This window comes from Haemorhous mexicanus, chromosome 15, assembly GCF_027477595.1.
Source record: "Haemorhous mexicanus isolate bHaeMex1 chromosome 15, bHaeMex1.pri, whole genome shotgun sequence".
In the NCBI taxonomy this organism is placed as follows: Eukaryota; Metazoa; Chordata; class Aves; order Passeriformes; family Fringillidae; genus Haemorhous; species Haemorhous mexicanus.
This window is the reverse complement of record NC_082355.1, coordinates 1,784,126-1,799,621: the sequence shown is the minus strand read 5'-3', so window position 1 is coordinate 1,799,621 and position 15,496 is coordinate 1,784,126. Positions and strand designations below refer to the sequence as shown.

The 15,496-nt window shown below is 60.6% G+C and overlaps 1 protein-coding gene across 9 annotated transcripts in view; it reads left to right on the top strand.

Moving 5' to 3' along the window:
• ABLIM3 (actin binding LIM protein family member 3) overlaps nucleotides 1-15,496 on the top strand; it is a 48,519-nt gene that overhangs the window by 19,852 nt on the left and 13,171 nt on the right. For 8 of the 9 annotated variants that reach the window (XM_059860155.1, XM_059860150.1, XM_059860148.1 and 5 more), the window contains exons 2-4: nucleotides 10,562-10,702; nucleotides 13,470-13,653; nucleotides 13,783-13,895. In XM_059860155.1, the coding sequence (XP_059716138.1) occupies nucleotides 10,562-10,702; nucleotides 13,470-13,653; nucleotides 13,783-13,895 (438 nt within the window). The remainder of the gene's footprint in view (nucleotides 1-10,561; nucleotides 10,703-13,469; nucleotides 13,654-13,782; nucleotides 13,896-15,496) is intronic. The other variant, XM_059860147.1, reaches the window with a different exon arrangement.

The window sequence follows — 15,496 nt, the reverse complement described above, 5'->3', positions numbered from 1 at the left end:
AGTCTGCTGCAGGGTGGCGAGGTGCCAGCCTGCTCTGCCTCATCCCACGGGGCTGCTGCTCTGATCTGGCAGAGAAAATCCTAAATCCCCACGTTTCTCCCTCTCTCAGAGGCTGGCCTAGTTTAAAAAAATGTCAGCTCCTGGCTTTTCTTTTGTAATATTTTAAATATAGCAGCCTTTATGTCTCTGATGGATGCACCATATGTTTGGGAAACGGCCCCGAAATCCACGGGGCTGGTGGGTGGAGGTGAAAGGGAAGGAGCATTTCCACAGGGGAAGCTGCAAACACAAAAACCCAGCAGCAGCAAACAGCAAATCCCTCCTGCAGCAGCCAGGAATAATCTCCTTTCTGTCCTGCCTGTCTCCGGGAGCTCATGTGAGCAGCAATGAATGTTTCCTTTGTGTCACCTCCTGTCCTGGCCACCCTGGCACTGCCTCCACGGTGCCCAGCAGGACATGCCACATCTGACAGCTCCTTTGCCTTTCCCCTTCCTCAGAAATCCCCTTTGCTGCTTTCTCTCTGGGCTTTTTGGGGGCTTTTCAGCTGGGATGGGTCCCTGGTGCTCCAGCTGGCCCAGACTGCTGCTGGCCCGGCTGGGGGTGGCTCTGGCAGCCAGGGACTGTCCCCCCGGGCTCCCTGCACTCCCACACAGCCAGGGCTGTGTCCCAGCACTGAGCACAGCCCCTGCTCTGCAGGAAACCTGGCCCCAGCAAAGGGATGAGCTCAGGCTTTTCAGCTTTTGGCCAGGACCTCAAGCTTGGATTCTTTGCTCCTCGCATCCCTCAGCTTCAGGACCCAAGTGCAGCCCCCTGCCTGGACCCCCCGAAAGCTGTCCAGCCCAGCTGGAGCTGAAAACAGCTGGAATCCTCTGGGCTGGGGCTGGGTCCAGCCTCAGGCACGGCCACCCCTCCTGCCCTGGCTGCCTGGGGCTCCCCCCGTGGCACAGCTCAGGAACCAAATCCAGGGGAGGGGATGGAGGATGGGACCTCGGCCAGTGCCTGCTGCCAGGGGCTGTGCCCCTGAGACCACCCTGCAGGGGGATTCCTGGGATGCAGGGGAGATCTTGGGATGCAGGGGAACTCCTGGGATGCAGTGGAACTCCTGGGATACATTGGAATTCCTGGGATGCAGTGGAACTCCTGGGATTTAGAGGAACCCCGGGGATGCAGTGGAATTCTCAGGACACAGTGGAGCCTCTGGGTTGCAGTGGAACTCCTGGGATGCAGTAGAATTCTCAGGATGCAGTAGAACCCCTGGGATGCAGTAGAATTCTCAGGACACAGTGGAGCCCCTGGGATGCAGTGGAACCCCTGGGATGCAGTAGAATTCTCAGGACACAGTGGAAGCCCTGGGATGCAGTGGAGCCCCTGGGATGCAGTAGAATTCTCAGTATACAGTGGAACCTCTGGGATGCAGTGGAATTCCCAGGATCCAGCGTGTTCCTGGCCCTGCCCAGCCCAGGTGCAGGCTCACAGCCCTGCTGTGCCTTCCTGTTGCCTGCACTCAGGTCATCAAATCTCCCTGCAGCTCTGAGAACGGGAAAAGCGACTTCTCCCTCTTTTTCCTGGGATCTGGAAAGATCCCAGCAGCACTCAGTGCTTCCATCTGATCCCAGATCCCTCAGGACACCCGAGGTGGGGCTGGGAGTTCCTGCAGGCAGGAGGGGCCAGCTCTGAGCCCCGGGGGGGGGGGGTTTGGGGTGTCCCTGGCACATTCCAGCCCTGCCTGTGTGGGATGTGAACCTCCTGCAGGCAGGCAGGGGCAGCCCTGCAGCCAGGGCAGCCTGGGCAGGCAGTCACAGCTTCCTCCACTCATTTGGAGAATAATTTCCACAAACGCAGCCAGAAGCAAACTCTGCTCTGCAGGCAGGGCCCTGGCGTTGTTTTTCAGATTTTTTTCCTTGTTTTCCTTCTCTCCCCTTGATTTTTTCCTTGTCTCCTTCCCTCCTTTGTCTCCTGTGTGTGTTTCTGACCTCCCTCCTGTCTGTCTGTGCAGCGTGTCCTGGTGTGACCCAGCTCCCACCCTGGCACACTGTGCTGCCGTGCCCTCACCACGCTCTGGCACCTCTTTGGGCACCTGTGGCATCCAGCCACGCTCCCTGCAGTCCTGGGATGCAGGGGAATTCCTGGGATTTCGAGGAAATCCTGGGATGCAGTGGAACCAGCTCAAGGGGGTTCCCTCCCTGCCTCCCTCCCTGCCTGGTGTGGTGCCAGTGCTGGCCCACCCTCCCCAGCCCCATGCCCTCTGCCATGGTGGCACTGCCACTCCAGCTCCCTGGTGCCACCCTCACGTCACCCAGGGCTTGTCTGTGTCCTGTGTCCCACCCAGGGAGTGGCAGCAGCGAGGGGCAAGGGGCCACTGTGAGCCAGCTGGGGGCAATAATTGGTCCTGATCTAATTAGGGAAGCCTAGGGCTGGATTAGGAGCTGTGGCAGGGGAGGGTTTTTAGCTGTAAGCCACAGATGGCTTTGCCTGGGAGCCAGGAGAGGCTGGCAGGGGCTGGAGGGGGTTCTAATCCTGCCTGGAATACACTCTGAGCTGACTGACAGGTTTGGGAACAGTCCAGGGGCTGCTCTGGGTGAGCTGGGTGCTCCCCAGTGCCCCCAGGCCACTGTCCCAGCCTCAGGGGTTCAGTGCCAGCAGTGGAGGAGCAGCTGGGGCTGCTGCAGGCTCAGACTGCCCCACTGCAGATCCCTGGCACCTGCCCTCAGCCCATCAGGAGCACTCAGCCCTCCCCGGCTCAAAAATGTAAATATTAAATAAGGAACCACGTGATGCTCCTGGATTTCACTGGGCAGAAGGATCAGCAGAGAAAATCTTTTGTCCCGAGGTAAATGTGGCATTTTCTCCTGGATGGAAATGGATTTTATCTGAGGGAGCTCCATGGAAGCAGTGCCTGAGCACTGAGGTGGCAGTGCAGGGCTGAGCTCACCTCCAGAGCTGGGCACCCCAACTGCTGAGCCCTTCCTGAGCCCTTCCTTTATCTCAGGGGTTTGGCTGAGCCTGTGCTGGCTCCCTCACCCAGCTCTGTGCTGCTGAGCCCTTCCTTGATCTCGGGGGGTTTGGCTGAGCCTTTCCTGGCTCCCTCACCCAGCTCTGTGCTGCTGAGCCCTTCCTTGATCTCAGGGGTTTGGCTGAGCCTGTGCTGGCTCCCTCACCCAGCTCTGTGCTGCTGAGCCCTTCCCTTATCTCAGGGGGTTTGGCTGAGCCTTTCCTGGCTCCCTCACCCAGCTCTGTGCTGCTGAGCCCTTCCTTGATCTCAGGGGTTTGGCTGAGCCTTTCCAGGCTCCCTCACCCAGCTCTGTGCTACTGAGCCCTTCCTTGATCTCAGGGGTTTGGCTGAGCCTTTCCTGGCTCCCTCACCCAGCTCTGTGCTGCTGAGCCCTTCCTTGATCTCAGGGGGTTTGGCTGAGCCTGTGCTGGCTCCCTCACCCAGCTCTGTGCTGCTGAGCCCTTCCCTTATCTGAGGGGGTTTGGCTGAGCCTGTGCTGGCTCCCTCACCCAGCTCTGTGCTGCTGAGCCCTTCCCTTATCTCAGGGGGTTTGGCTGAGCCTGTGCTGGCTCCCTCACCCAGCTCTGTGCTGCTGAGCCCTTCCCTTATCTCGGGGGGTTTGGCTGAGCCTGTGCTGGCTCCCTCACCCAGCTCTGTGCTGCTGGCACCCCCAGTGTCCCCTGCTCAGCAGGGACCTGGGCTGGTCCCAGAGGTCCTTTCCAGCCCGGTTAATTGGGATTTGTGTCTGGAGCAGGCACGTTCCCTCATGCCAGGCTCAGGGCAGCCCCACGGGGCACAGCCCGAGGCTCTCCCTGCCTGCTGAAGGAGCAGCATCCTCTGCCTGCCAGCCCATCCTCCCCTTCCTTCCCAGGGCTGCAGCCAAGCCCTGGCGGGGCAGGACAGCAGGCAGGAGCCTTTGGCCCCGCTGCTGATGAGAAAAACCCACATCCCGTGGCCCTGGAGCTCCCACCCTTCCTCCCCAGCACCCCTGGGAGCCAGCTCAGCTCTGCCTGAGGGAAATCCTCACCCTGGGAGCCAGCTGGGTCCCTGCTGCAGGGGGTTTGGGGTGCAGGCTGCTGCAGTGGGGGAGTGTCGGGGGTCAGGAGGGTCAGGATGGATGGAGAGCAGAGATCTCTGAAGGCAGGGCTTGGAGCTTGTGGGTTATTGCCACGGGCCGAGTGCAGGGCCCTGCTGGGAGCTGCCAGCCACAGCTGGAGCTGTAAAGAGAGGAGAGAGAGGGGTAAAGAGAGAATGAGAGAGTAAAAGAGAGGATCAGAGGGTGAGGTTCCCATTACAATACAATAAATCTTCTTCTGGGCTTGGAGCTTGTGGGTTATTGCCACGGGCTGAGTGCAGGGCCCTGCTGGGAGCTGCCAGGCACAGCTGGAGCTGTAAAGAGAGGAGAGAGAGGTAAAGAGGATGAGAGAGAGAGAAAGAGGGAAAGAGAGCAAGGTCCCCTTTCCAATACAATCAATCTTCTGTGCTGAATATTCTCATTCTCACTAACCAATCCAGCCCAAGATACAAATCCTACAGCATTTACATACAGCCTATAAGAATCATTCCATTACCACACTGTGTTACATTTTAAACCCTAAAAACTCCTTTTTGAGCCCTTCTGCCAAGGCAGCAGGGTCTGCTCTGCCCCTTGGAGCTGTCTGCAGGCAGAGGGTGTTGTTCCATCCAAAGGGGATTGCCCTCAGCTGGCCATGCCATTGTTTTCCAGTTGGTCAGTAACTGAGGGATCTCAGAGCTTGCTTTCATTTCAATCTCACAGTTTCCATGTTCTCCAGATCTTTTGCCAGGCAATCATATTTATAAGGCTTTCCTGTTTCACTTTCCCCAACACTGCAGTGTCCCCTCCTTGTCCCCAGTCCCAGCAGAGGGTTTTTTGGCCTCGCTGCGTGTCCCCAGCCCTGCTCGCTGTGTCCCATCCCCGCTGCCTCAGCCCGGCCTCTCCCTGAGCTCCAGCGCTTCCAGCCAAATTCCTTCCCGGACACTCACTGCCCCTCCTGAGCCCCCGGGGCTGCCGGGGCCGGGCTTCCTCTTCCTGAGCCCCCCCAGCCCCGCTCCTCTGCCAGCCCCGGAGCCTGGAACCGGCCCTTCCCGGGGAGTGCCAGCCGTGCCCACCGCGAGTGCCCGCCGGGAATTCCCCCTGGGAATACAAACCGGGATTGCACACCGGGAATTCCCACCCGGAATACACACAGGGAACGCCCACCGGGAATATCCATCGGGAATGCACACCGGGAGTGCCAACCGGGAGTGCCAACCGGCAATTGCCACCGGGAGTGCCCAGCTTTCCTCGCCCTCCCCGCATCCCACCCCCGCCTGTGCCGCGCTGGTGCCACCACCCGCAGGGGGGTCTGAGAAGAGGATTTCCAGCCTCAGGGAGCCTGCAGGGATGGGATGGGCACTGCTCGGTGCCAGGCTGCACTGGGGGGCACTGGGAAGCTGCTGGAAGGGAGGTCAGCCCCACGGAGCTGTGGAGATTCCTGCCAGCATCATCTGTCAGCATCCCACTGACATCCAGCATTGCAGGGGCTGGATCCATCCCACGGTGACACCCACACCTCCCTCCACACTCCAGAGGCTGGATCCATCCCATGGTGACACCCACACCTCCCTCCACACTCCAGAGGCTGGATCCATCCCATGGTGACACCCACACCTCCCTCCACACTCCAGAGGCTGGATCCATCCCACAGGGACACCCACACCTCCCTCCATGCTCCAGGGCTGGATCCATCCCACGGTGACACCCACACCTCCCTCCACACCCCAGGGCTGGATCCATCCCACGGTGACACCCACACCTCCCTCCATGCTCCAGGGCTGGATCCATCCCACAGTGACACCCACACCTCCCTCCATGCTCCAGGGGCTGGATCCATCCCACGGTGACACCCACACCTACCTCCACACCCCAGGGCTGGATCCATCCCACAGTGACACCCACACCTCCCTCCATGCTCCAGGGCTGGATCCATCCCACAGTGACACCCACACCTCCCTCCACACCCCAGGGCTGGATCCATCCCATGTGACACCCACACCTCCCTCCATGCTCCAGAGGCTGGATCCATCCCAAAGGGACACCCACACCTCCCTCCATGCTCCAGGGCTGGATCCATCCCACGGTGACACCCACACCTCCCTCCATGCTCCAGGGCTGGATCCATCCCACGGTGACACCCACACCTCCCTCCATGCTCCAGGGCTGGATCCATCCCACGGTGACACCCACACCTCCCTCCACACCCCAGGGGCTGGATCCATCCCACAGGGACACCCACACCTCCCTCCACACCCCAGGGGCTGGATCCATCCCACGGTGACACCCACACCTCCCTCCACACTCCAGAGGCTGGATCCATCCCACGGTGACACCCACACCTCCCTCCATGCTCCAGGGCTGGATCCATCCCACAGGGACACCCACACCTCCCTCCACGCTCCAGGGCTGGATCCATCCCATGGTGACACCCACACCTCCCTCCACACCCCAGGGCTGGATCCATCCCACAGGGACACCCACACCTCCCTCCATGCTCCTGGGGCTGGACCCCTCCCATGCTGGCACCCCTTTGCTGTAGGTGCCAGCTCTCAGTCCCTGCATTCCCCCTGGCACCCACCAGCCTCAGTTTCCCATGCTGGCACTGCCTCTCCTTATTAATTTCAGGGTGAATGCTCTGCTTTGTCACAGGCCCCTTCACCTGTGGCTCTCCCAGCACTGTGTAAATGTTAATTACTGTTAATTTAGCCAGGCATGCCCATCTTCCTGTGGAGATGCTGTGATACAAACGTGCTGGCAGCAGGGCTGGGTGGGAATTTCCAGTTCCCTGTGGGTAATGATCCAAACCCCACCTGGAGCAGCTTGTCCCTGATAGACCTTCCTGGAGAGCCAATGGGCTGGAAGAGGGAAATAGGTGGGAAAGGGGAATCACCTGCTCTGGTCCCTGTAAGGAAGGGGGGATGGATCTTTATAAATGCCTCTGGGTGCTCCTGGTTTGCTGTTCTTGGGTATGTGGGGCTGTGGGGTTTGGGGCTGCCTGGGGGGACCCAAGCTGCTGGGGGAGCTTGTTGTGCCCTGCTCTTTGTGTTGGTGGTGAGCAGCAACCCCTCCAAATGGAAATCATCCCCAGTTATCCTGCCACTCCTGAAGTGCTCGGAGTGTTCCAGAGGTTCAGCATTTCCCCATCCTGCTGGAGGGCTGGACAGGGGCAGGAAGAGCACAGGAAACCAAACAAGGTCCTTGACCCTCCTGAAGCCAAGGAGGGCATGGCACAGATTGTGAGCTTGGAGCAGCCCTTGGGCAGGGTCCCTGTGCCCTCCTGGGGGTGTCTGGGGGCTGTCCCCTGCCAGGGTCACACATTGGCTGCTCCCTGTCCCCTGCCAGGGTCACACACTGGCTGCTCCCCGTGCCCTAGGGGGGGTTTGGGGGCTGTCCCCTGTGTCCTGGGGGGTGTTTGGGGCTGTCCCCTGCCCGGGTCACCCCCTGGCTGGGCATGGGCACCGCTGCCTGACCCCGGGGCAGCAATCCCTGACCGGAGGTGCCACCTTAATCCGGATCACTGGCAAATCTGTCGAGTGCCCACGCAGCCCCGTGGCAGCTCCCTGCCTGGCTGTACCCAGAGCCCGCCAGGAGCCAGGCAGGACACGGGCACAGCCCCACAGGAGCCTGGCCCTGGGCGTGTTTTGCACTGAGAGTGGAGCACAAACCCGTGAGTTGTTGGCCCAGAGCAGCTCTGAGCAAAGTGGGGGCAGATTATGGCATTCCTTGGGCAGCTCCCACCCCCTCTCCAGGGCTGCTGAATCCCAGCCTGTGAGGCCACTAATGCTATTTACATTATTAGGGGATTATTTGGGGTAATGAGCTTTGCCCTGCTCAGCTGGCCCTGGGCTGGGGGCTCTGGGCTGTGTAATACTTCCTGCACGGGGCCACGAGGCGGGCAGCTGCTGCCTGCCACACAGGCACACAATGCTCCAATGTTCTGGACACAATTCCAGCCTGGCCTGGGGGTTCAGCACAAATCAGGGAGCTTTGGGCAGCGCTGAGCAGAGCAGGAGGGTGAGGGTGCCCTGAGCTGGGTCCTGACCCGTCCCCACAGCCAGCAGTGGTGGCTCAGAGCCAGCTCTGGAGCACAGCTAAAAGCATCTTTGCCATCCTCAGCTCCTTTTCCTCTGCCTCTCTCCCGTCAGACCAGCGAGGGCTTGGATGTGTTGCTATGGACACCAGGAAGTTTTCCCTGGAGACCAGGAGCCCGCACCAAGTGATGCCTGCGTGTTCCGACACAGATTATTATTGTTTTGGTCTCCCCCTCTTTCTTTGTTGTGAATGTTTCAGTGGATGAATTCCTGGCTTCCCCCCTGCCTCTGTCCTGCTTTCCTCTCCAGCTTTGTGGATTTCCATGGCTGTGTCCCAGGGCTTGGCTTCCTTCTGGGCCAGGGTGTGAGCTCTGGGTGCGTGGGAGGAAGGCTCAGCTCTGTAACTCTTGCTCTGCTGGAGACCCCTGCAGAGAAGATCCCTGATTTATTCCAGCCTTGGGAAATCCTCTTGGTCCCCTCAGGCAGCTGCAGAGCTCCTGGGCACCCATTACACCAGTGACCATCACAGGAGGTGCTGCATTCCTGGTCTCTTGGGTGGGGGCTCCCTGCTCCCTTCCTTTTGTTTTAGATCCCAGAGTCATTTAGGTCTAGACTAATTAGTCTCTGCTGGGCTAGCTCCAGGCCTTGTCACTCCTCTGCTGGCACTTGGTGTCCTTTAGTGCCTCAGGTACCTCTGAGAGCTCTGGGCTTGCAGGGAAGGGAAATCCCAGCAGCTCCTGGAAGTCAAGGCTGGGTCTGAGCCGTGCAGGAGGCACTGGCAGCTTCCTCACAGCCCATTCCCAGCAGCTCCAGGGATGGAGCTGTGCTCCAGGAGGTTCAGCCCCTGTGGCTCTGGGCACTTGGCACAGGGAGTGGGATTTTACTGTGCCACAGTCTCAATGTCATTTTGACTTTTCTTGCTTGGCTTTTGAAGCTGATAATGGGCTGTTTCTGTTCCCTGTCACTTGATCTGCCCCTCGGTGAGCGAGGAGCCTCTGATGAGTGATCTCCTCTGTCCTGTGCCCCTTCTCCCTGCTCTGCAGGGACTTCACAGGCTGGCTTTCAATCAGCTGCTTCTCTTCTTCCTGGGAATGCAGTTCAGCCCTGGGTCAGAAAAGCTCTGGCCCATTGAAATCCTCCTTTTTGCTGCTCGACCTGCCCAGATCGTGACTCCCTGTCGGAAATCTTACAGCAAATAAATCCTCTGGTGCTTGGCGTGGTGTCAGCCTGGCTGGAGCTCCTGCCCAGCCCAGGCACTCCTGGGAGGGGCAGGGAGAGCAGGAATTGCTCTGTTTGCTCCGTGTGTTTGGGAATGGCCCTGAGACAGCAGAAGGATCAGTACAGAGCAGGAGAGTTTCACCCTGGAGCGTGGGGTGAGGCTGCTGGGCATCCCCTGTGTGGTGTCCCAGAGGGCTGAGGAGGAGAGGTGAAGCCCAGCTCTGTCTGCAGCAGGAGGAATTCAGCTCCTGCCCTGCCCTGCCCTCCCTGCAGCCCCCAGAACCTCCCTGCTCTGAAGGAGCCGTGGGACTGGGCTGCTCTCCTTGCTGAGGAGGTGACAGCCCCACCAGGGCCAGGCACCCCATTGCTGTGGTGTTTGAAAGCTCCTTGACAAGTGTCTCCTTCCTCCAGCTCCTAAGCAGACAAGTGGAAGCTCCAAGAGCCCAGCAGTTCCTTCCTGAGCTGCTGCCAGCTCGGAGCTCTCTGAGGGTCAGCAGGGCTGGCACAGCAGTGGGAGCTGTCCCTGCAGCATCCTCTGCACCTGCTCTGGGGACAGGAGAGTGCCTGGGCAGCTGTCACCTGGCTGTCACCTGGCTGTCACCACAGGGTGCCCCACACCGAGTTTGGCACTGCAGGCCTGTGAGTCTCTTTTGTGGGGCAGGGAAATCCCAAACCCAGAGGGGGCTGGGCTCCCATCTCAGTCACTGTCCTGTGTTTGCAGGGCTCCCAGATGAAGGAAGGAAATGATGAACTGACTCCATGTTCTTAGAGGCTAATTTATTATTTTATGAACTATATTATATCAAAGAATACTATACTAAAACTATACTAAAGAATACAGGAAGGATACAAACAGAAGGCTAAAAGATAATAATGAGAAACTCGTGACTCCTGCCAGAGGCCCAACACATCTGGCTGTGATTGGTCATTAAGTTAAAACAATTCACATGAAACCAACCAAACAATCCCCTGTGGGTAAACAATCTCCAAACACATTCCAGAGCAGCAAAACACAGGAGAAGTAAATCAGATTAATTATTGTTTTCCTTTTTCTCTGAGGCTTCTCAGCTTCCTAGGAGAAAAATCCTGGGCAAGGGATTTTTCAGAAAATGTGACAGTGACATCCCTGGGTGCTGTCCCTTGCCCTCAGAGCTGGCCTGGCCCTGTCACAGCCACCAGGCTGAGCTCAGTGCAGTGACACCCGGCTGTGTCCCAAATCCTAACAGAGCCTTCCCCTCTCTCCTGTCTCCCCCTTGCTGCCAGCAGTTCCCTTCCAGCAGAACCCCTACAGCCCTGGGAGCAGCTCCTCTGCCATCCAGTGCTACCGCTGTGGGGACACCTGCAAGGGCGAGGTCGTGCGTGTGCAGAGCAACCACTTCCACATCCGCTGCTTCACCTGCCAAGGTAGGACAAGGGCCCCCCAAAAGCTCCTGGCCAGGATGTCCCACAGCCCTGGGGACAGACCTGCCTGGTCACTGAGGTGGCAGCGGCAGGGGGATGTGGTGTGGCACAGTGGCACAGGGCAGGCAGAGCCCTGAGTGATGCCAGCGCCAGTGACACCACTGGGTGTCCAGTGTCACTGCCCTGGGGCAGCCTGCAGGTCCCAGACGTGCCCATCTGGGCCTGGGGGGGGGTCACTGTGTCCTTCAGCTGCCCCCAGAGGAGGAGGAGGAGCAGGGGGAGGAGGCACTGCCAGCCTGGCTGAGAGGCAGCCAGGTGGGGAGATGCCCACAGCAGCTCTGGCAGAGCTGGGGCTGGGTGGCACATGCCTGTGACATCCCTGCCACCTGCCCGTGGCATGCAGCTGGGACTTGGTGCCCCCAGGGCTGGCAGGAGTGCAGCAGAGAGGTTCTTTGGATCCTCCTGAGCAGCAGGGGAGAGCTGCAGGGCTGTAAAGCTCATGGTGCAGAGCTGCTGCTGCTCCTCAGCTCCTTTATTGGAGCAGCTGCTCTCAGCCAGCTCCTGCAGGCTGTAAAATTCCCCATTCCGGGGCTCTTTAAAGGCCTCTGCTCTTCCAAGCTCCCTGTGCTAAGCATGATCCCCATCCCCCTGGTCACCCTCTTGCCAGGACAGAGGGTTTGGCTGCAGGTGACACTCCCCGGGCTGTCCCCACCCTGCTGCAGCCCTGTCCCCCGTGGGGGTGGCAGCCCCAGGTGTTTGGGAGGGGGGATCTGTCCCGGGATGCCCTCAGGGCTGACTTGCACCTGCAGGGCCCGTGCTGAGCTCACTGCCCTTTCCCAGCTCAGCCTGGAGGCTCCAGCAGGAGCTGAGCATCCAGACAAAGAGCTCAGACAGCTTCAAAGGGAGCAGGAGCCAGCAGGGAGAGCCTGGCAGAGCTCACTGCCCGATTTCCAAGTGAAAGGGAATAAATAATGAGAGGAAATCCTCCTGTCTCACCTTCCCTCACAGCTCTCACCTCCTGCCACCTCTGGCTGGCTCCAGCCCCACTGCCTGTCCCCAGGAGCTGGCACAGGAGTGAGCCAGGGGATGTGCTGTTCCCACAGCAAACAGGGCACAGAGCAGCCTCATTTTACCTTGCCTTTGCTTCCTGATGCTGTCCCCGAGCTGCTGGCCTGTCCCTCGTTGCTGACAGGATGTTTGGGAGATCCAGACTCCCCTGCTGGGTACCCCAGCCCCAGGGAGCAGCTGGGCCAGGGGATGCTGCACAGGGCAGGAGCTGCATCCCTGTCCCCTGCAGCAGCAGATCCAACTGTCCCCCTGTCACCCAGGGCCACCCCACAGCCGCAGGGACAGGACAGAGGGGGCTGAGGGACAAACCCAGACCATGGTGGGCTGTGCCAGCAGGTGCCCAGTCGCTCTGTGGTCCCCTCTCCACCGTGTCACCTTGCAGGAGGAGCTGGGCACGGTGCCCAGGAGCACCCTGTGCCACTCCAGTGCCAGGCTCTGCTGCTCTGCAGGTCCCTCTGGCTGGAGAGGCCGTGGGAGGGAGATGATGCTGAGGCCAGGGCTGGCCACGTCTGCTTGGATTCCTGTGATGGGCTGTGCACCACCCACACTTCCCACAGCAGGGAGGAAGCCAGGCTGGGCTGGACACCCGTGGAAAAACGAGCAGGGAGAGCTCTGAGTGTTCCCAGGAGCTGCTCCCATCAGGACAGGGCTCCATGGCTGGGACTGCAGGTGGCTCAGCACGGAGCCGGCAGGGACAACACCCATCCCCAGCTGTCCCTGGGACACTCCCAGCCCTGTCCTCATCTTCCTCACACCGCAGAGGGGCTGAGCCCCGGGCAGGCTCAGCAGGTCCGGGAGGGGATGCCCGGGCTGAGCCCCGGGCAGGCTCAGCAGGTCCGGGAGGGGATGCCCGGGCTGTGCCCATGTCCGTGCGTGCTGCAGGAGCGCTGCAGTGCAGGGGCTCCCTGCCCGCTGCGGGATCCCCGGCGGGAGCGGCCCCATCCCGCAGCCCGACACTGACATCTTGTGGGAGGCCCCAGAGCTCGGCTGGCAAGGGAAACCCTGGGAGATGGGAAACCCTGGGAGATGGATGCCTGCAGGATGAGAGGGAAACCCCTGGAGATGCCTGCAGGAGGAGAGGAAACCCTGGGAGAAGCCTGCAGGAGGAGAGGGAAACCCTCAGAGATTAGATACCTGCAGGAGGAGAAGGAAACCCTCAGAGACAGATACATGCAGGAGGAGGGGGAAACCCTCAGAGATACCTGCAGGATGAGAGGGGAAACCTCGGAGATACCTGCAGGAGGAGAGGAAAACCCTCAGGGATAGGAAACCCTGGGAGATGCCTGCAGGAGGAGAGGGAAACCCTGGGAGATGCCTGCAGGAGGAGAAGGAAACCCTCAGAGACAGATACATGCAGGAGGAGAGGGAAACCCTCAGAGACAGGTACCTGCAGGAGGAGGGGGAAACCCTCAGGGATAGATACCTGCAGGAGGAGAGGGAAACCCTCAGAGATACCTGCAGGATGAGAGGGGAAACCTCGGAGATACCTGCAGGATGAGAGGGGAAACCTCGGAGATACCTGCAGGAGGTGAGGGAAACCCTGGGAGATGCCTGCAGGAGGAGAGGGAAACCCTCAGGGATAGGAAACCCTGGGAGATGCCTGCAGGAGGAGAGGGAAACCCTCAGGGGTAGGAAACCCTGGGAGATGCCTGCAGGAGGCTGCAGAGGGACCCGCCGTGATGGCTGCGTGTCCTCTGCCCAGTGTGCGGCTGCGACCTGGCCCAGTCGGGTTTCTTCTTCAAGAACCAGGAGTACATCTGCACCCACGACTACCAGCAGCTCTACGGGACCCGCTGTGACAGCTGCGGGGACTTCATCACCGGCGAGGTCATCTCTGCCCTGGGCAGGACCTACCACCCCAAGTGCTTTGTCTGCAGCACCTGCAGGTGAGTGGCACCTGCCACCGAGGGCTGCTGGCCCCTTGGAGAGGCCCTTGCCGGGCTCCCCGCTGGCCCCAGGGCAGGAGGAGCTCCCGGGGGTGCTGCTGACCCCTCCCCACGTGTCCCTGGCCGTAGGAAGCCGTTCCCCATCGGAGACAAGGTGACGTTCAGCGGGAAGGACTGCGTCTGCCAGAACTGCTCCCACGCCCTCCTCAGCACCAAGCCCATCAAGATCCACGGGCCCAGCCGTAAGTTGTGCTGTGCTGGGCACACAGAGAGGGGCCACGTGTCCCTCCAGGGGTGACAGGACAGGTTTGGGGTCGCCCTGCAGAGCCAGGGTGTCACCGAGGGTTGGGAGGAGGGACGGGGCAGTCCTGTGGCTCCACCCAGGATTGCAGCTGGTTTTGGAAACTCCCCTGGCCTGTTGGTGACCTGGGCAGGTGCCACCACCCTGGCAGAGCCCATGGGGATGTTCTGGAGCTGTGTCCAAGCTGCTCCAAGTCAGTTGCCTCGTGTCTGAGTGGCTGCCCTGGGAATGCTCCTGGGGCTGTCACAGCACTGGTGTTCCTTGCTGGGTCTGCAAGCACTGAAAGGGTTTTTCTGCTCATCCCCTTGCCCTGCTGAACCCCAGAGATCCCCTAAAAGTCAGCTGGAGCGATGGACAAGCTCTTTAGGGTGGGTTTGACCTTTCTTTTGACCGCAGGCTGGGAGAACCTTCCCTTCCTGCCATGGAGGTCAGTGCCTGACACAGAGTCCTGCAGCCAGGGCCAGAGCCAGGACTGGGTGTCACCCGTGGTCCTTGTCACCATGGTGGCACTGCTGGTGGTGGGCTTTGTGGTGATGGACCCCCTGTGAGCCCCCCAAGCTGCCTTCCCCCCCCCCCCAGCCCTCGATGGAGGGGACAGGAATTCCCTCATCTTCCTCCATGGGCTCCCGGAGCTGCCTGGAGCCAGACTCTGCCTCCCTCCTGCCTTCCTCTCCCTCCCCATCCCCTTCCCAGCGCTGCTGGGCCCTGCAGTGGGGTTACCTGAGGACACCACGCCTGTCCCTGCCCGCCCCGGTGTCCCCAGCAGTGCCACCAGCAGGGTGGCAGGGAGCTGTGGTGCATTCCACAGGGAAGGCATCCCCAGCAGCAGCGTGCCAAGCCTCTCCCTGCAGCCCCAGCCCTGCAGGACCCGAAGGAGGGAGCAGATCCTGCCTTTGTGCAGGGCTCTGAAATCTTCCAGGTGGGGATTTGGGACAGAGCAGCCTGGGCTGGGCTGGCTGCTCCTGCTTCCCCCGTGGCAGGGAGAGGGTTAAAGCAAACCCCCTCCAAGCAGCCCTGCAGCCCAGGGGAGGGGGGGACAGGAGGAGTCAAGGTCAGAGCTCCGAGCCCATGTGCTTCCTGCTGGGAGCCAGGGGAGGAAGGGAGGCCGGAGGAGGGCCGGACGCGGGCCGGACAGCACAGCCCTTCCTCTGCCGGACACTTCCCACCCTTGGGCACCTGCCAGCCCAGCAGGGCCCTCCCACAGCCCAGCACACAACAAACCAGGCTGGAAAAGACCCTTGAGGTCATCGAGTCCAAGCTGTGACCCAGCAGCTCCTCCTCAGCTAAACGCTGGCACTGGGTGCCACGTCCCCGCTCTTTGAAACCCAGGCAGGGTTTCAGACCCCAGCCCCTCCCTGGGCAGACCCTTCCAGTGCCCAGTCACTGTTTCAGATAAGAATTTGTTCCTGGTGTCCAGCTGGCCTGGCTCACGCTGGTCCCCCCGAGGGAAGCCCAGCTCAGGGCTGTGGCTGGGTGCCAGCAGCACCTCTGGGGTCCCAGCTCTCCTGTGCTGGGGACAAGCAGAGGTGACAGATTGCCAGA